Source organism: Elephas maximus, chromosome 22, assembly GCF_024166365.1.
Source record: "Elephas maximus indicus isolate mEleMax1 chromosome 22, mEleMax1 primary haplotype, whole genome shotgun sequence".
In the NCBI taxonomy this organism is placed as follows: Eukaryota; Metazoa; Chordata; class Mammalia; order Proboscidea; family Elephantidae; genus Elephas; species Elephas maximus.
The window spans coordinates 26,978,841-26,996,244 of NC_064840.1; the positions used below are offsets into that span (position 1 = coordinate 26,978,841).

Below are 17,404 nucleotides of genomic sequence, written 5' to 3' on the forward strand. Positions count from 1 at the left end.
CTAACTTCCAAGTCCCACCTAGCTGATCTTTCCCCCTTAAGGGCTTTGTGTTCCCTTAGCCACTATCAGGTGGGGGGCCATTTTCAGCCTCACCCAGGGGTAGGAGAAAGAAATGGCCATGTACTGATTCAGGACATGGGCGTTTCTAGCCCCAGATAAGTAGGATTTTACATTAAAAATTCAGGATATTTCATGCCAGGGCTAGGAATCACTTGAAGCTGTCAAATACTGCGTTAGAGCTGTGACTATCCTAGGTAAATTGGCCCTAAAAATGGGGAAACTAGTGATGTACCTGTGAAAAAACAAGTGTAAAATGGGGCTAATGCCTTCGCTGTGTGCCTTGGGGCCCTGAATGTGACAGCATGTTTTGAAGGCAAATCCACTGGGGTCTAAATCTTAGCACTACCTCGTTCTAGTGTGATCTTCAGCGTAACAACTTTATTCACTCAACAGACACTTGCGAAGCACCCACTACTTGCTGGGCACCACTTTTAGGCCCTGGGGAGAGTGCACGAAGCCCGGAAGTTTTTGCCGTAACGGCTCCAGTTTCCCAGTCTTAGAGGAAAGCGTTGGGGTGGGGAGGTGTTGGCCCGCTGAGAGCCTCGCTGACAACCGAGGCGCAACCACCTTCCGCTGCTGCCCAGCTCAGACGTTGTCAGCGCTACACGCCGGCGGTCGCTGGGAGGCTCTGGGCTTCGCTTCCGGCTTCCACGCCTCGCTTCCGGCCGGCCGTTCCTTCCTTCCGTTTCTCTATGGTCACCGCCGGAAGTGGCTCGTTACCGGGGGCAGGTTCGCGACACCGTGAGGTGTGGAGGAAGCCGGGTCGGCAGGGCGCGCGCGGAGCGGAGGGCGGAGCCACGTGTTCCCGAACAGAAACGTCGCTGGTCCGAAGGGCTCCGCGGGGCTGGTGTGACCCGGGCTCTCCACCCTCCCCACTAGGTACCTCGCGCTTAGTTTCCGCATCTGTAAATGTTCGCTGCATGATTCTCAGAGTCCATGTTGTAGCCTAATGGTGTTTGTTGTTGTCAGATGCCGTCGAGTCGGTTCCAGCTCATAGCGACCTTTTGTACCACAGAACGAAACACTGCCCGGCCCTGCGCCATCCTTAAAATCGTTGTTACGCTTGAGTCTATTGTTGCAGCCATTGTGTCAGTCCATCTCTTTGAGGGTCTTTCTCTTTTTCGGTGATCCTTTGCTTTACCAAGCATGATATCCTTCTCCGGGGACTGAACCCTCCTGACAACATGTCCGAAATATGTAAGACGCAGTCTCGCCATCCCTGCTTCTAAGGATTGTACGGGTTGTACTTTTTCCAAGACAGATTTGTTCATTCTTTTGGCAGTCCATACATAGTATATTCAATGATGATTAAGACGGTGATAAATACGTTCACTGCAGGCTCCTCAGGGCCCTGGTAGTGACGACGACGGTGATGGAGGTAACAGTTCGCATTTGTTGAGCACTCATACAAAAAAAAAAATTTTTTTTCATACCTGTAGGGCACATTTTACCAGTGTTGTCAAAGTCGGGATTCAGCCTTTTGGGTGTGGGTGTCACCTTTTGGGGTTTTGTCAAAACAACTTATCATCCATAGATTCCTTACTACAGTTTTAGTTGAGTCTTTTTTAAAACTTAAATTTATTTTAAAAGGAGACTTTGCTACTATAAATTAAAACTGCTCTCACTTGTTGTATGTGGATGGTAATGCTAAAACCTGATGTATGAAAGCAGATCACTGTTAATAAGCTCTGACTAGATTTTGCTGTCTAAGGTTCCTGAAAAGAGCCCTTTATTCACAAGTGAATATTAGCATTCATAGATGTTAAAGACAAACTAGGTGAACTTAGATGTTTTCCATGAAGTAATTGGAATGTTTGAAAAACAATTGAAAAGGGATTAACTTTCTCCCTAGGTGTTTAGCCTTGTTTAAGATCACCCATTCACCATTTAAAATCACATCTCCAGCCCCAGCTCATCTTCAGCTCCAGTACCCCCTTAAGGAAGGCACTGTTATTCTCATTTGAAAACCCAAGGCAAGTTAAATGTTTAGCACTTAACTTTGGTAGCCATAAACTAATAGAGTGGAGATGCCAACTCAGAACTTTCTGACTGACTTATTGGCTCCCTCAGTAAGTGTTGGTAACAGATGTGTTGGGACAGGGACAGTGCTACTGATCTTGGGGCTGTGGAGATGACCAGAAGTGGCTGAAGTAAGGATGCTTTGTGATCCTAGAGCCCCATGAAATGTAGGGTCATTCTCTTAAATTTCAGGGTCAACCAGGGAATTAATGGCATCACTAGATGAGGATGGTGGCAAGACTAGGGAGAACAATAATGTGTCATTGAACGGACCCAAGCTTTGTAACCTTGGGCAAGTCATTCACTTTTCTGAGCCTCCATTTTCTCATCTGTAAAATGGGGATAATATTAGTTCTTATCTCAAGCGTTTATTGTGAGGATCAAATTAGAACATACCCAGAAAGTGCTTAGATCAAGATTCAGCATACAGTAATCAATCAGTAGTATTGGGGATGGGTTAATATACCAAGCTGAGGAGTTTGGATGCCAATTTAGCCAGCTTTTATAGAACACTTTGCCAGGCTCATGGGAGAGAAGGCAGAGCTCATAGTCCAGGTGGGGAAGACAGGTAAATGGTTCAAAGGGGTAAACTATCTAATAAACCATACCAAACCTTTTGCCATCAAGTCGATTCCAACTCATAGTGACCTTATAGGACAGAGTAGAACTGCCCCATATGGTTTCCAAGGAGTGCCTGGTGGATTTGAACTGCAGACCTTTGATTAGCAGTTAACCACTATGCCACCAGGGTTTCCAATTACTTAATGGTGTGTCTAGAGAACTCAAAGGAGGGAAGGCCTTCGGGAGGTCTAGTAGTAGGCTTCCTAGAGCAAGTGAGCATTGTTTTGTCTTGAAGGATACAGAGGTGGAAAGGAAAACGGTTACTGCAGGCAAGGGAAAGAATGTGGAGTGTATTGGGAATCAGGAATGGTGTGTGTACTTACACCTGGAAGTAGAGATCTGAGGGGGATGAGGAATAGGAATGAAAGAAATGTGGTTGGGATATTGGGTTGGGGACAGACCATGAAGTGTCTTTATACCAGGTCAGCAAATATGGACTTCATATGGTGCATTGTGAAGGGCTAGCAAAGGTTTTGAAACAGAGAAACATCAAGTTGGTTTTTTTTAAAGAAAGAATTTAGACCACAGTGTTGGACAAGACAGGAGGCTGTTACAGTGGTTCCGGAGAGGAATACAGAGGGCCTGACCTAGAGTGTTGAGATGAAGAAGATAACATGATGCCTGGGATCACTGGGTAAACACCTGAATGAAGGGACACTTCTGTAGAGAGAGTGTGAGCAGGTTGTGGATATAGGGGAGGGAATGATTGAAGTTGATTTTGAGGTCAGTTTGGACAGTAGGATGGGTCATTGTGCATTTAAAGAAGGTGGAGGTGGAGAAGATGAGTTCATTTTGGACAGGATGAGGGATGCTTCTCTTGTTTTACAGATGAGGAAACAGGCTTTGGAGAGTTAAGTAACTTTTCTTGAGTTACCAAGTCTGTGAGTGGCAGACTGCTAGTTAGACTTCAATTTTCTGACTTAAGAAAAATCTTCAATCCGATTCCAGAAAATCTCACAAGCTTTCTCCCCTTAACAGTTCTCTACTGTTTCTACCTGACCTTGCTGAACAACCATGTCATCAGAATCAAGCAAAAAACGGAAGCCCAAAGTGATCCGAAGTGATGGAGCCCCAGCTGAAGGGAAGCGAAATAGATCTGATACTGAGCAGGTAAGATCAACCAGGGTTCCTGTGCCACTGAGAAATTGCAGCTTGTGGCCAAGACCCCAGCTGTGGGTTTGGGGGCAGTTCAGGGTTGCCCTTAGCCGGTGACAACTTCCCAGGTGGCCTCTGCTTGGCCGAACCGAACCGGTTGCTGTCGAGTCGATTCTGACTCATAGCGACCCTAAAGGACAGAGTAGAACTGCCCCATAGGGCTTCCAAGGAGCACCTGGTGGATTCGAACTGCTGACCTTTTGGTTAGCAGCCATAGCTCTTAACCACCACGCCACCAGGGTTTCCCTCTGCTTGGCCAGGGGACTGAAATTCCCTTGGCACTACAAAACCTGAAGTGTCTACATCAGCTTTAGGTGCAGCATTCCAAGAACTGAATAACAAGCCTATATTAGACACGATTAACAACTGAACAAGGAGCCCTGTTGTTGTAGGGTTAAGCACTCAGCTGTTAACTAAAAGATTGGTGGTTCGAACGCACCCAGTGGCTTCACAGGAGAAGGACCTGGCGATCTGCTCCTGTAGAGATCACAGCCAAAAATACCCTCTGGGGCAGTTCTACTCTGTCACATGGGGTCGCTGTGAGTTAGAATTGTCCCAGCATAACCCGACAACAACAACAGTGCCTGAACAGAGAACGTATTTCAGTACAGTGTGTGTGTCTGGTTTTCCTGATGGTCCGAAGAAGACAGTCCACCTACAGCACACCACTGGGGCTTCAGAGATGTTACGTACCTGGGTTTGCTACTGAGAGTACCAGAATCATCTGCCCACAGAACCTGTTCTCTGATCTGAGAGCCCGTGTCATCGGGCTCTTCTCTGTCTTAGGATCTGTCAAGCTAACTTAGGATTTTAGCTGTTTTGATTGGGTGTTTGTTTCGTTTTTAACTAGAGCAGGGAAATATACCAGCATACATTTAAATAAAAAGTGGTGCTTTCCTCAGATTTAGGAAATTAAGCTTAAATGCAGAGCCTTATCCTTTTTAGCCGTTGATTCTGGCTCTTGCTTAAGGCTCATGTACTCTGTTTGTGAAGGCTGGGAGATATTTCAGCCTCTGCTAAAACTTGATTTGACAACCTAAGCACCCATCAGTAGGAATTTGTTTAGATGAATTCTGGCTTAACAATATCATGTAGCTATTTTGGGGGAAATTTGTATTTATTGGGATGGAAAATCATAGTAACCAGCATAGACAATATGATCCCATTGTGCTTAAAAATAAAATGTATATTTAGCTCACAATGTTAATAATAGAGTTGTTTCAGGCTACGAGGTTACAGGGAATTTTTCATTTTCTTTTTGATGCTCCTCTGAGTTCTGAATCTTTGACACCAAGCATGCATTAGCTTTGTAATCAGAAAGGATAAAAAAGTTCCCGTTCTGAAAAGAAGAAAAACATTTGACTTGAGGACCAGATCCTTTGGAGATCTGATTTGGGGCTTCATAGTTACTGTTCTTATGTAACAAGCGATATCAGCTAACTGTCTCTGGTCCTGACAGAGAGACTCTCACCCCGCCCCACCCAGGACCTCTCTCCTTGTCTCCACAGGAAGGTAAATACTACAGTGAGGAGGCGGAGGTGGACCTGCGGGACCCTGGCAGAGACTATGAGCTGTACAAGTACACGTGCCAGGAGCTACAGAGGCTCATGGCTGAGATCCAGGACCTGAAGAGCAGGGGAGGCAAGGACATGGTAAGGAGTGGGACTGGGTGGCCATGAACCTGGTGGGTCTGCATAGATGGAACTAGACGTTGTCGGCTCAAGAAGTTTTTATAGTCACCAGGGCCCGCCTCATCTTGCTCTTCTGTACTGGCCATAATCAGGTGGTTGGAGCCCTGAGGCTCCAGAGACCTACCTATTGTTGAAATGTCTTATCACCACCCAATTACCAATTATCGTAATGAAAGCACAGAGTTATTTATTTTTTCCCATAAATATAATCTGATAATTCATCCAACTAATATTTATTAACTGCCAGGCTTTTTGCTACGTGTTGAGAAATGATGGTAGATATAAATTTCCTCGATGTTTTAAGAATACCAAACCGAAAAAATGTGTTGTCATCAAGTCGATTCCGACTCAGGGCGACCCTATAGGACAGAGTAGAACTGCCTCACAGGGTTTCCAAAGCCGTAATCTTTACGGAAGCAGGCTGCTGCATCTTTCTCGTGTGGAGTGATTAGTGGGTTCGAATCGGTGAGCTTGTGGTTAGCAGCTGAGTGCTTAACCACTGTGTCACCAGGGATTCTCATTATAAGAATTGATACATACAGATAAACAACAGACCAAAAATGAAATTGTTGTTAAATGGCTTTAAGGGCAGAGAAAAAAACTGTGGCTAAAAACCAGATGGATAAGTTTTAAAATGATGAATCCGGTTGTTTTCCAGGAATCTCACTAATTTGTGCTCATGCTGTCCAATACTGTGAAGGTTATCACATCGAATCTGTTTTATCGTAGCCAACCTGTGGCACTCTCATTGTTATTGTCATTTAAATTATTCTCTAATGCCATTTACAGGCATCAAATTTTATTCATGATGTCATTGTTGTTAGGATTTCTATACAAAATCCCCAGGGACAGTTTTTTGTTTTTTTTGTGTGAAAATATACACAACAAAATGCACACCACTGCAACAATTTCTTTGTGTGTAATTCAGTGACGTTGGTGACATTCTTCAAGCTGTGCCATCTTTCTTGACAACCTTTTCCAAACTGTTTTACTATCATTAACACAAACTCACCACCCTCCTAAAGTTCTCACATATCCTTTCAAGTTGCTGTTGTCAATTTGATGACATGTAGATAATTCTTTAAAAGAGTATAATGCAAACATTCTTTTCTAATTAGGCTAAATTATTTGGTTCAAAGATGACTTTAGGGGACAGTTTCAATTCAAGGTTTAAAGATTTCCTCAGGGTAATGGTTTTGCTGCATCATTTGGCCTCAGTGGCTCCAGAAAATCAGGATTCCATGAGAATTTGAAATTCTATTCCTCATTTCCCCCCTTTTGATCAGGGTTCTCTGTAGAATTCTTTATCTAAATGCTCATCAGTGGTAGCTGGTTACTATCCAGTTCTTCTGGTCTCATATCAAAGGAGACAGTTGTTCACGGAGGCAGTTGGACACAAATTCCGTTTCCTCCACTGATTCCTGACTCTCCTTCTTTCTCTGATGTTCCCAGCAAATAGAGACCAATTGTACCTTAGGTGGCTGCATGCAAGCTTTTAAGAACCGAGGCACTACTAGGAACTAGGAGGTAGAACAGATGCACCAAAACCAATCTTAGGCCAATTGACTAGAATGTCTAGAGGCAGGTATTAATTGTGTATTGACTGTACTTGCTCCATATTCGATTCTTGTTAGTTTAGTCCAAGCAGAAATTGCTTTTTTACTTAGGAACCTTATCCAGTCATTCTTCCATTTCCCTCTGACATTTCTCATGTTTCTGAGCTCCCTCCAGTGTCTGTTTTTGCCCCTGCGTGGGTCAGCAGTGAGGGAATAAAGCAGGCTGGCCCCAGCACCTGTTGCCAGAGGTCTTGCCCGGTTTTCTCTGCCCACAGGCAGTTGAGATCGAAGAACGGCGGATCCAGAGCTGTGTACATTTCATGACTCTCAAGAAGCTTAACCGGTTAGCTCACATCAGGTTGAAGAAAGGAAGAGATCAGACCCACGAGGTAGGAGTTGAGAGGTTTGACTGTCCTCCTGCCCTTCGTCTACCCTTTTCTTTGTCCATTTTACCCCTTCCCTGGGTTTGCTGCCCTATTTCTGACTTGCCCTCCTTACCTCTGACCTTGTCCTCTTTTCAGGCGAAGCAGAAAGTAGATGCCTATCACCTGCAGTTGCAGAACCTGTTGTATGAGGTGATGCACCTTCAGAAGGAAATCACCAAATGCCTGGAATTTAAGTGAGTTTGGGAGGACAGGGCTTTGGCACAGATGGTCTGTTGGTAAACTGAGTTTTGCTTAGTGTCAGCCGGCCTCTTTAAAAAGAAATCTGATGAGCTTGAAAGACTGAAGAATCTGGAAGAAAGACAAATAAAAATCAGAAGCAATTGTTTTAGGCTGGACAGATGACCTCAGAAGCCTGTTTGACTCTTTGGCTTTTTGAGCTCTGTACCTGATAAAAGCAGTTCTCTCTCCCCAGCAGGGACTTTACCTTACCAGTTTGATTTCCTAGCATGCTGTACGGGGACAGCTCACTTCCAGTCATAGCCTTTTAACCTTTTGACTGAGTTTTCCTCTCTAAAGTCCCAGCAGTTCATTTTTACAACTGCAGTTTATTCTTTAGAACCTCACCTTTTTGCTGCTTCGCTGCCTTCAGGTGAACAAACTACAGTTTGTCAGCGTCCCTCTTAAAATGTGATGCCTCTTGGAGAAAAGCTGATACTACAGAGATGAGAAGGAGGGAGGAGGATTCAGGGGAAGGGAAGGGGAATGGTTCCTTCTTGAGCAGACCTGTTTGTGCAAACTGAAAGGAGTCAGGCTTATTTTGTAATAAATTTGGGATAATGGGGGCCGTGTTAGGTTGGGTTCAGCTTGTTTTCCGTAACGACGACAGTGATTTTTGAGAGGCATGTTCATCTCCTCCACAATGTATCGCCTAATAGATACTTAAATACTAAAAGAAGTAAAATCAGAACAAGGTCTGTACCTGAGTTAGTACTGTCTTGCCAGTGTCAGTTTCCTGGTTTTAATAGTGTCCTGTGGTTTATAAGAGACTTTCATTGGGGGAACCTGGAAAAGGGCATATGGAAACTCTGTACTATTTTTGCAATTTCTTGTGAGTCAAATGATTTCAACTTAAAGAGTTGTAAAAATAAATAAAAAGAATGGGATGCCCAGACCTGTACCCATTGCTTCAGTTGGAAGCTAACAGATCCAGAATACCATGGACATGGGGCCAGTGGCAAGGCAGGTGACCACGTGGAAGGGGCGTGGGCCCTGGAGTCAGAGAGCCTGGCTTCAAATCCCAGCTCTGTCACTCACTCGCTTCTGTCACCTTGGGCAAGTGGCCCAGCCTCTCGAAGCCTGTGTCTCATTTGAAAAACAGAGACAAAAATCCCTGCCTCACGGAGTTGTGAGAATTAAATGAGGTGACGACAGCACGTTGTTGTGTGCTGTCGAGCTGATTCCGACTCATAGTGACCCTATAGGACAGAGTAGAACTGCCCCATAGGGCTTCCTAGGCCAAAATCTTTACGGGAGCAGATCACCAGGCCTTTTCTCTAGAGGAGGCTCTGATGGGTTTGAACTGCCAGTCTTTAAATTAGCAGCTGAGTGGTTAACCATTGCACCACCAGGGCTCCGAGGACCGCATATACTGTGCTTAATAGCTGCTGCTGTTATTACTGTCGTTTGATCCAACCTGAGCACTCTACTATGTTAATGCAGCTAAGATGATTGTTTTTTTTTTTCTTTTATAATCATGTGTCACTATGGATACAACAGTGAAAGCCTCCGGATCTTTTTCACATCTGTTTCTGCCATGATGGGTCTTCCCCATCCCATGCTTATACAGTTAATGTTTTGAACTTAAGTGCAGACTTTTATGTTTATTCCTGTTAAATCTCTTGGTTTCATCCTTACAGTCTAGGCCTAGGTTGTAGTGTTTTTATTTGACTCTCTTGGCTTATCAGCTCTCCTGCTTAGCTTGGAGATGTCTGTAACTTTGATGAGGACTCCTTCCAGGTCCTTAGCTAATTCACGGAAGGTTGGACAGCATGGGTAAGAATCCTGTGGCACGTTCCCAGCTTCCACCCTTCATGCAGAAACATCCACTCGTGAGCATTTGTTGAGGAGACTGAATTCTAGGATCCCGGGTAGTTGTAGGTCAGGGCCGAGTGGGGATAAACGGAGGGCACCATGGTCTCACTTAAGCCACAGTTTGAGTTCCTGAGAACGGCAGCTTGACAACTGGTTTTTGCCTGCAGGTCAAAGCATGAAGAAATTGATCTGGTCAGTTTAGAGGAGTTTTATAAGGAGGCTCCTCCAGTTATCAGCAAGCCTGAAGTCACCATGGGAGATCCTCACCAGCAAACCCTTGCACGTCTGGACTGGGAGCTGGAGCAGCGGAAAAGGTAGTATTTCTCCTTCCTGGCCTTGGCAACCTGTGGACGCATAATCATGGCAGGAGAGTACTTTATCATGACCCAGGATCAAAGGGCAAAGCACCGTGGGACCAGCAGGATAGTCGGAAGACTGAGTCCCATGTTGTGATCTGGTTCAGACTTGACCAACCTTATCAAGGGTGGGACTGAAATTGCTTACAGCTGTTAACAGAAAGTTGAATAACTTTTTTCCTTTAAAATCTTAATGTCTGAGACCTAAATTCTTTTGTACCATAAATCTAATTTTGTGTTGGGGATATAAGCATATCCCTGAGGAATTATAAAGTTTTGCAAACATTATTTTAGAAGATGATAGGTACTCCATTGCATAGATAAATTGTAATTCACATAATCATTCATTGTCCTATTGGATTTTTTGGTTGTTTTTGGTTTTTTGCCATCATAAATCTTCAAGGCAAGGTTTTATATATAAGACTTTCTTTACTAACTGTAGTAGAATGTCTATAGTATGTAATTTAACCTAGATTTTTCTAAGAATATAGTATATAATATAGTGTATAGTGTAGTTTTTTTTTTTTTTTCTCATACTGGACTTTTCATGATTGCATTTGTTCCATTTATACTGACTTTCCCCTTTCATTTTCGTACAAGAATTTCAGGGCTTTTAGTGACATGTCTGCTCTGTTTTACATTGGAGGAGCAGCTGTTTTTATACCTTGCCTTATTCTGTTAGAGAATGTATTCTGTGCTTTTGGTCCGTGTTATGAATTAAATAAGCATTGAGTCTAGTTCTTAGGGAATTGGTGTTAGTTTTTTAGCAGATGGTGTTGGCCTGTCTCTCCCCTATCCAGTCCAACACTTGCCCTTGGCACAGGCTGAGCTGTGAGTGTCACATCTCAGTGGCCCTGGACTGGTATATATGCCCGCCCCACCTCACTCAGGCCAGTCTATAGGCTTTGTTTGGGTCGTGTGGTTACTAGGTCCATATATTTGTGAACTGTTGGGTCTAGCATCTGAGGCAAATCGTGGAGCAGAAGGTATAGGGATACCTGTAGTGGTTGCAGCAGAGGCTCAGGAGTCAGGACAGATTCAAAGCTCAGTTCTACATTTACTATTAGTATTACTATTTACATTTCCTGGGTGATCTTGGACAAGTTACCTACTTCCCTCAGCCTTAGTTTCCTCCTTTAGGCATAAGAAATGTCCCCACCTTCCAGGGTTTTTATAAAGATCTAATGTACTAATGCTTATAAAGAGCTCACCAAAAAACTTGCATGTTAGTAAGTGCCCAGTAAACATTAACAGTTAATCATGGCTGCTGCTATTAGGTGGGGCCTGACAATGAACAGACATGTCTGGGTATCCCTGGGGAGCGTTGGTGACAGTGCTCTGTCGTCCCCCAACAGGCTGGCAGAGAAGTACAGAGAGAGTCTGTCCAACAAGGAGAAGATCCTCAAGGAGATTGAGGTGAAGAAGGAGTACCTGAGCAGCCTCCAGCCTCGCCTCAACAGCATCATGCAGGTGAGGCCCTGCCACCCTTTTGGTTTGTCTTCACCACTCCATGAAACTTCGCTGACCAGATGCTGCCAGCGACCATATCACCATTCAGGTCTTGCTGGTTTTGTCACCCTAATCAGTATTACAGTATAATGCAAAGAGGTCTTATCTATAGTCCTGCTCAGGTGGTACAGTAAAGGCATGTGCTAGGTGGAAGAAGCTGGCTGGATGGGCTCAGGAACACACACACCCACTTATCTGGAGTGATTTCTTCGCCTAGCCTTCCCTGGTAAAATACTCAGACTGTGTTAGTTTACCACCTGCGTGCTGTCACCAGCCCAGCAGACTTCAGGCAACCTTCCTGTGGACATCTGTGAGGCCCCCTTCAGCAGATCCACTCACTCTGATATTCGAATATTCAAATATTCAGATATTTAATCACATTTGAAAGGCATTAGATACCTTAGAGAGGGAAGTCCCTACTTTACCCATAAAATCTGATGTCCTTCTATATAGGTGACCAGATTTTTTGTTTGCTTTATGAAGCCAGATTTGGTCTCCATTCTTATAGTTTCATGAAGCAGGATAAATGGCTTATTTGGAGGAATTTTCTAACACAAGACCCTTGAAAAATTGTAGGATTTGGCAAGATCTACATTTTCTCCCTTCAACTCTAGGGATAGAATTAGGGTTAACAGAAATAGTCTCCACTAGCACTTCATAAGGGGACAAAAATAAAAACTGAAAGTCTATTGTTTTGATCATGCTTAACACCAAGTCTCAGCATTGTTCAGTTTTCTCCTGTTCCTGGGAACTCTCTAATGTTCTTAAATAGGGTACAGTTTAAATAAGTTATTGTAACCCTGGTTGCACAGTGGTTAAGCTTTCAGCTACTAACAAAAAGGTTGGTGACTTAAACCCACCAGCCACTCTGTGGGAGAAAGATGTGGCAGTCTGCTTCCGTAAAGATTACAGCCTTGGAAACCTTATGGGGCAGTTCTACTCTGTCCTGTAGGGTTGCTATGAGTTGGAATCAACTCGATGGTAGTGGGTTTTACAGCCTCGTAGCTGTGATGGAGGTATGGGACATCATGCCTCTCTTAGTTATGTAGTGCTGCTGTAATGGAAATACCACAAGCCTCTGGCTTTAACAAACAGAGATTTATTCTCTCACAGTCTCGTAGGCTGGAAGTCTGAATTCAGGGCGCCAGCTCCAGGGGATGGCTTTCTCTCTCTGTCAGCTCTGGAGGAAGGTCCTTGTCATCAATCCTCCCCTGGTCTCGGAACTTCTCAGCGCAGGAACCTCAGGTCCAAAGGATGCACCCTGCTCTTGGCATTGCTTTCTTGGTGGTATGAGGTTCCCTTGTCTCTCTGCTGGCTTCTCTTTTATATCTCAGAAGAGATTGACTTAAGGCACAACCTAACCTAGCAGATTGAGTTCTCCCTCATTAACATAACTGCCTCTAATCCTGCCTCATGAACATCATAGAGGTAGGATTTACAACACATAGAAAAATCACATCAGATGACAAAATGGTGAACAATCCCACAATACTGGAAATCGTAACTTAGCCAAGTTGCCATATATTTTGGGAGACACAATCTGTAACAGTGCCACTGATAGAAATAATAACTGGACGGAAAAAAGATCTATCATGTTATTAAAGAAAAAATGCAAGTTGTAGAACAAACATATGGTATGATCTCCTTTGTGTACTTTATTTACAAAGTATCTATATGGATACGTACATGTGTAAGTCACAGGTATGCTAAGAAAAGCCTGTATTCATACCAAACCATTAACAATTTCATCTGGGGCTGGAAACTAGGAGTTTTGACTTAATAGACTTCAGTATAACTTTTTAAAACCATGTGTATATGTTGAAATAAAATATATATATACAGAAAAATGTGCAACTTGTAAATGTGCGACTTAATGAGTAAGTGAACACACCTATGTAGCTGGCACCCAGATCAAGAAAGAGAACATTATCCCCTTTCCAGAAGCCTCTTGTATCTTCTCCCAGTCACAATGGTTACTCCTTGGGTTAACTTGACTTGTAACCTCGTAGGCTGGTTTTGCCTTTTTTCAGACTTCATATAAAAGGACTCATCTGGTATATATACTTTTTTGTGTCTGGCTTTTTTCGCTCAGCATTATGTTTGTGAGATTTATCTATGTTGTTGCCAGTACCGGGAGTCGTTTATTTCGTTGCTGTGTTCGATTTTGGTCGTTTCCAGTTTGGGGCTGTTATCAATAGTGCTGCTATGAACGTTGTCATACTTGTCCTTTGGTGCACATGTGTACACATTCTGTTGGATGCATGCTCATTAATGATATTGCTGGGTCATCACATGCACGTATATTTAGCGTTAGTGGACACTGGTAAACAGTTTTCGGAAGTGATGTACCAATTTACATTCTCACCAGCACTATATGAGAGTGCTAGTTGCTCCAAATCCTTGTCACCAGTTGATATTTCAGGCTTCCTAATTTTAGCCATTCTGGAAAGTATCACATTTTGGTTTTAATTTTTATTTCCCTGAAGACCAATGACATTGAGCGCCTTTTGTATACTTACTGGCGTTTTGGATAACCTTTTTTGTGAAGGGCCTGTTCGAGCCTTTTGCCCATTTTCCTGTTGGGTTACTTTGAGTTCTCCATATATTTTGGAGATGAATCTTTTGCAGCTATCGTTTCCCATTCTGTGACTTACGTTTTCACTCTTGTAATTGTGTCTTTTGATGAACGGAAGTCCTTAATTTTCATGTGGTCTAGTGATCAGCCCTTTCCTTTAAAAATAGTTCGTTTATGTCCAGTCTAAGAAATCTTTCTGTATCCCCAGGTAATGGAGATATTCTCCTGTGTTTTCTGATAGAAGCTTTATTGTTTACCATTTACATTTAGATTTACATTCCACCTGGGAGTGATTTTTGTGTACAGTGTGAGATAAGGGTGAAGATATCTTTTTTTTTCTTATTCAGCGTACCCATCTATTGGGAAAAAAACGTTTTTTCTCCGTTGTTCTGTAGGGCCCCATTTGCCATAATATATAGATCTTAGTGACCTATTTGTGTATCCTGGTACAATTCCTGTAGCTTTATCAGAAGTCTCAACACCCAGTAGTGTAAGTCCTGCAGCTTTGTTTCTCAGGATTATCTTAGTTATTCTTGGTCCTTTGCATTTACATATAAATTTTGTGCTCAGCTTGTTTATTCTTTCCCACTGGGATTTCTGTTGGAATTGCATTGAATCTGTAGACCAATTTGGGGGAAAATTGTTACTCTGACAACGTCCAGTCTTCTAAAACATTAACATGTAACATATATCTTCATTTATTTAGATCTATATTTATTCTTAGGTATTTGATATTTTCTTGAGTGCTATTGGAAGTGGTTTCTTTTTATACTTTCCTCTTCTTACTGTTTCTTGCTAGTACAGTGAAACCTGTGAGAGCCGGAACTCGACAGGACTGCCTTGTTTTTCTGAGTTGCGTATGTTGTCTACCTTTGACAAGATGCAGTCTTACCACTTTTCTGTTGTTTGTTTTAGTGGAAAAATTTTGAATTTCCTTCTCTGACAGGTTTCCGTCCTAGATAGGTTCCAGCTTTCACAGGTTTTACTGTATTAAAAAAAAATTGTTTTTTTATATTGACCTTTGTTTGTTATTCTATTAGTTTACGATGTGTCACTGTTATAAGTAAACTATATACAGTAACTAAGTGGCCATATGAGCATATGTGGATCACCTGAAAAAGGAAAAACAAAAATCCTTTTGTTGCATACAGGCATCCCTCCCGGTGCAGGAGTACCTGTTCATGCCATTCGACCAGGCCCACAAGCAATACGAGACAGCCAGACATCTGCCACCTCCTCTCTACGTTCTCTTTGTACAGGCCACTGCGTATGGGCAGGCCTGTGGTGAGTATGGGTGCTGGGCAAGAAAGAGAGGCTATGGGAGCAGCTGCATAGCCCATGAGTCCTTTGGAAGCCCTGCCTGCTGAGGAGCACTCCTGGCCCTGCTCCACTGCCTGCAGGTGACAGTCACTGCCTCCCCTGTGCACCGCCCAGCATGGCTGCCTTGACCAGCTAGCCTGAGGCTGGCATTTTGGGATGGATGGCTTTGAGTCTTTCATGAGCCTGGCCAGATAGCCGTTGGGTACAGAGCCCAGGCAGCCTGTCCAGGCTCCCAGGTGGCTGCTGTGTTCACCCCATCAGGCACTCCTGGCAGGTGGATCACCACCTCTTGCTCAGCTTCAGAAAGAGGACTTGGTGACCACAGGTCCTGGCCTGCTCTCCCAGGCTTTCTCCATGCCCCCAAACAGGCTGCATGCTGTTATGGTGAATCGCCAAATTAAAGGGTGTGTCCTCAATAAGCTTGAGGGATGCCCATGACTCTGCCGGGGCTTTGAGAAGTTTTTGGAGACCCTGGCTGTTGCCCTAATGCAGCTTTCACCCAGCACCTAAACTTTTCTCCCTGCCTCATTGGATGGACAGCCATTGCACAGCGCATGCCTCTACCCCCAGCCCTGACACCAACACATTACCGTCTCTCTTCTTGTGTCTTTCTGGTCCTTCCGGCCCTCTCCCTTCCCTTTGTTCTCCGTCTTCTTTCCATCATCAGCTCACATGAAATCCTCCTCCCAGCCCCCTAGGCAGGGTGAGTAATTTTATTTTCTTTTGTGTTTAAAATCAGTGGGTCTCCTATCCCATTTTACTGTAGAATTCCAGGATTAAACTACTCAACAACATAGTGCACCATTTGCCATTTGGGGATGGAGTCAACAGCTTGTTTGGTGTGGGGTTTGATGGCTCATGAAGGGTTGTCAGGGAAAAGGAGCAGTCAACCGCCTGGGAATATTATCTCAGTGGCCTGCCACTTGGGGGAAGTTTGCCATCCCTTCTTAGTGAAGTTGGACAAACCATTTCAGGCTCTTGTGATTCTTAGTACCCTTATGAATGGAATAGGGAGGGAAAGTGGCCAGTCTGACCTCACCAAGCTAGACCCACAAAGTTCCACAAGGGCAGGAAGGGCAAGCCCAAGGTGTTAATTCTCTGTGGTATCAGGCCTGGTGCATGAATAGGCCAGTTAGCTTAATGCTTTAGAGGACCGGCTCAAGTTGAACAGACCTGGTCTTGAATTCCAGTTTATGTGCTTCCTGGCTATAATATCTAACTTCTCCAAGCCTTGACTTTCTCATCTATAAAATGGCTTTAATAGTAGTATCATTCTTACAACGTTATTGCGAAGACTAAAGATTGTTTTAAAATAATTTTATAAATTAGAATTAAGAGCGTCAGCTCATTCAGTCTTCCCTGCCCAATAGGGAAGATACTGTGGTCAAGTCCCCATTTCATAGAAGTGGAAACTGAGGCTCAGAGTAGTGATGTTTTTCCAGGTTGTGTGATTGGGATTTGGAGGGACAGGGACTCAGGCCGAGGGCTAGTCTACAGGGTCCAGGTACCTCCCTGGTAAATGTGACAGTGCCAGTCAGGTGCTTGGTGTAGTGAACAAGCACTCAGGTGAGAGCACCATTTCTAGGAGCTTCTGGGTAAGAACCTTTAAGACAACTAGCAGAAGAGTTCCATGTAGTATTAGGCCCTAGGTTTGAATTTTTGTACCTTGGTATAAACCTGAAAAGAGAGGTGTTTACCACAAGTCTCAGGCAGTGCCTGTCCAGGCATCTGGGTTGTTTGTTCTCAGTAAATGATGGAAAAAAGACTTAAGCTTCCCACCTTGTTCCTTTTCATCTGGAGAAAAGGGCTTGCCCTCCCACCCCTAGTCTATAAGGAACTGTGGCAAAAGCAGTAGATACCCGGTCCCAGAGCTGGCCTGGGCATGTAGCTCAGCTCCTTCCCTCAGTGGCTTTCCCTACGAAGCTTTTTCTTGCCCCCAGATAAAACATTGTCTGTGGCGATCGAAGGCAGTGTGGACGAAGCCAAGGCCCTGTTCAAGCCTCCCGAGGACTCCCAAGGTAATGTGGTGGTTTAGGTGACTCCCCTAGGAGACTTGTGTAGCTCA

General features: G+C 44.0%; 1 protein-coding gene across 2 annotated transcripts in view; it reads left to right on the forward strand.

The window, feature by feature from the left end:
- The first annotated feature begins 760 nt into the window (after window positions 1-760).
- The window catches only part of THOC5 (THO complex subunit 5), a 33,323-nt gene continuing 16,679 nt past the window's right edge, over window positions 761-17,404 (forward strand). Inside the window, exons 1-10 of one of the 2 annotated variants that reach the window (XM_049866054.1) lie at window positions 761-939; window positions 3,679-3,810; window positions 5,364-5,507; window positions 7,378-7,491; window positions 7,624-7,721; window positions 9,747-9,893; window positions 11,291-11,405; window positions 15,171-15,303; window positions 16,007-16,042; window positions 17,280-17,357. In XM_049866054.1, coding sequence (XP_049722011.1) covers window positions 3,715-3,810; window positions 5,364-5,507; window positions 7,378-7,491; window positions 7,624-7,721; window positions 9,747-9,893; window positions 11,291-11,405; window positions 15,171-15,303; window positions 16,007-16,042; window positions 17,280-17,357 — 961 coding nt within the window. In that variant the 5' untranslated portion in view covers window positions 761-939; window positions 3,679-3,714. The remainder of the gene's footprint in view (window positions 940-3,678; window positions 3,811-5,363; window positions 5,508-7,377; window positions 7,492-7,623; window positions 7,722-9,746; window positions 9,894-11,290; window positions 11,406-15,170; window positions 15,304-16,006; window positions 16,043-17,279; window positions 17,358-17,404) is intronic. The other variant, XM_049866055.1, reaches the window with a different exon arrangement.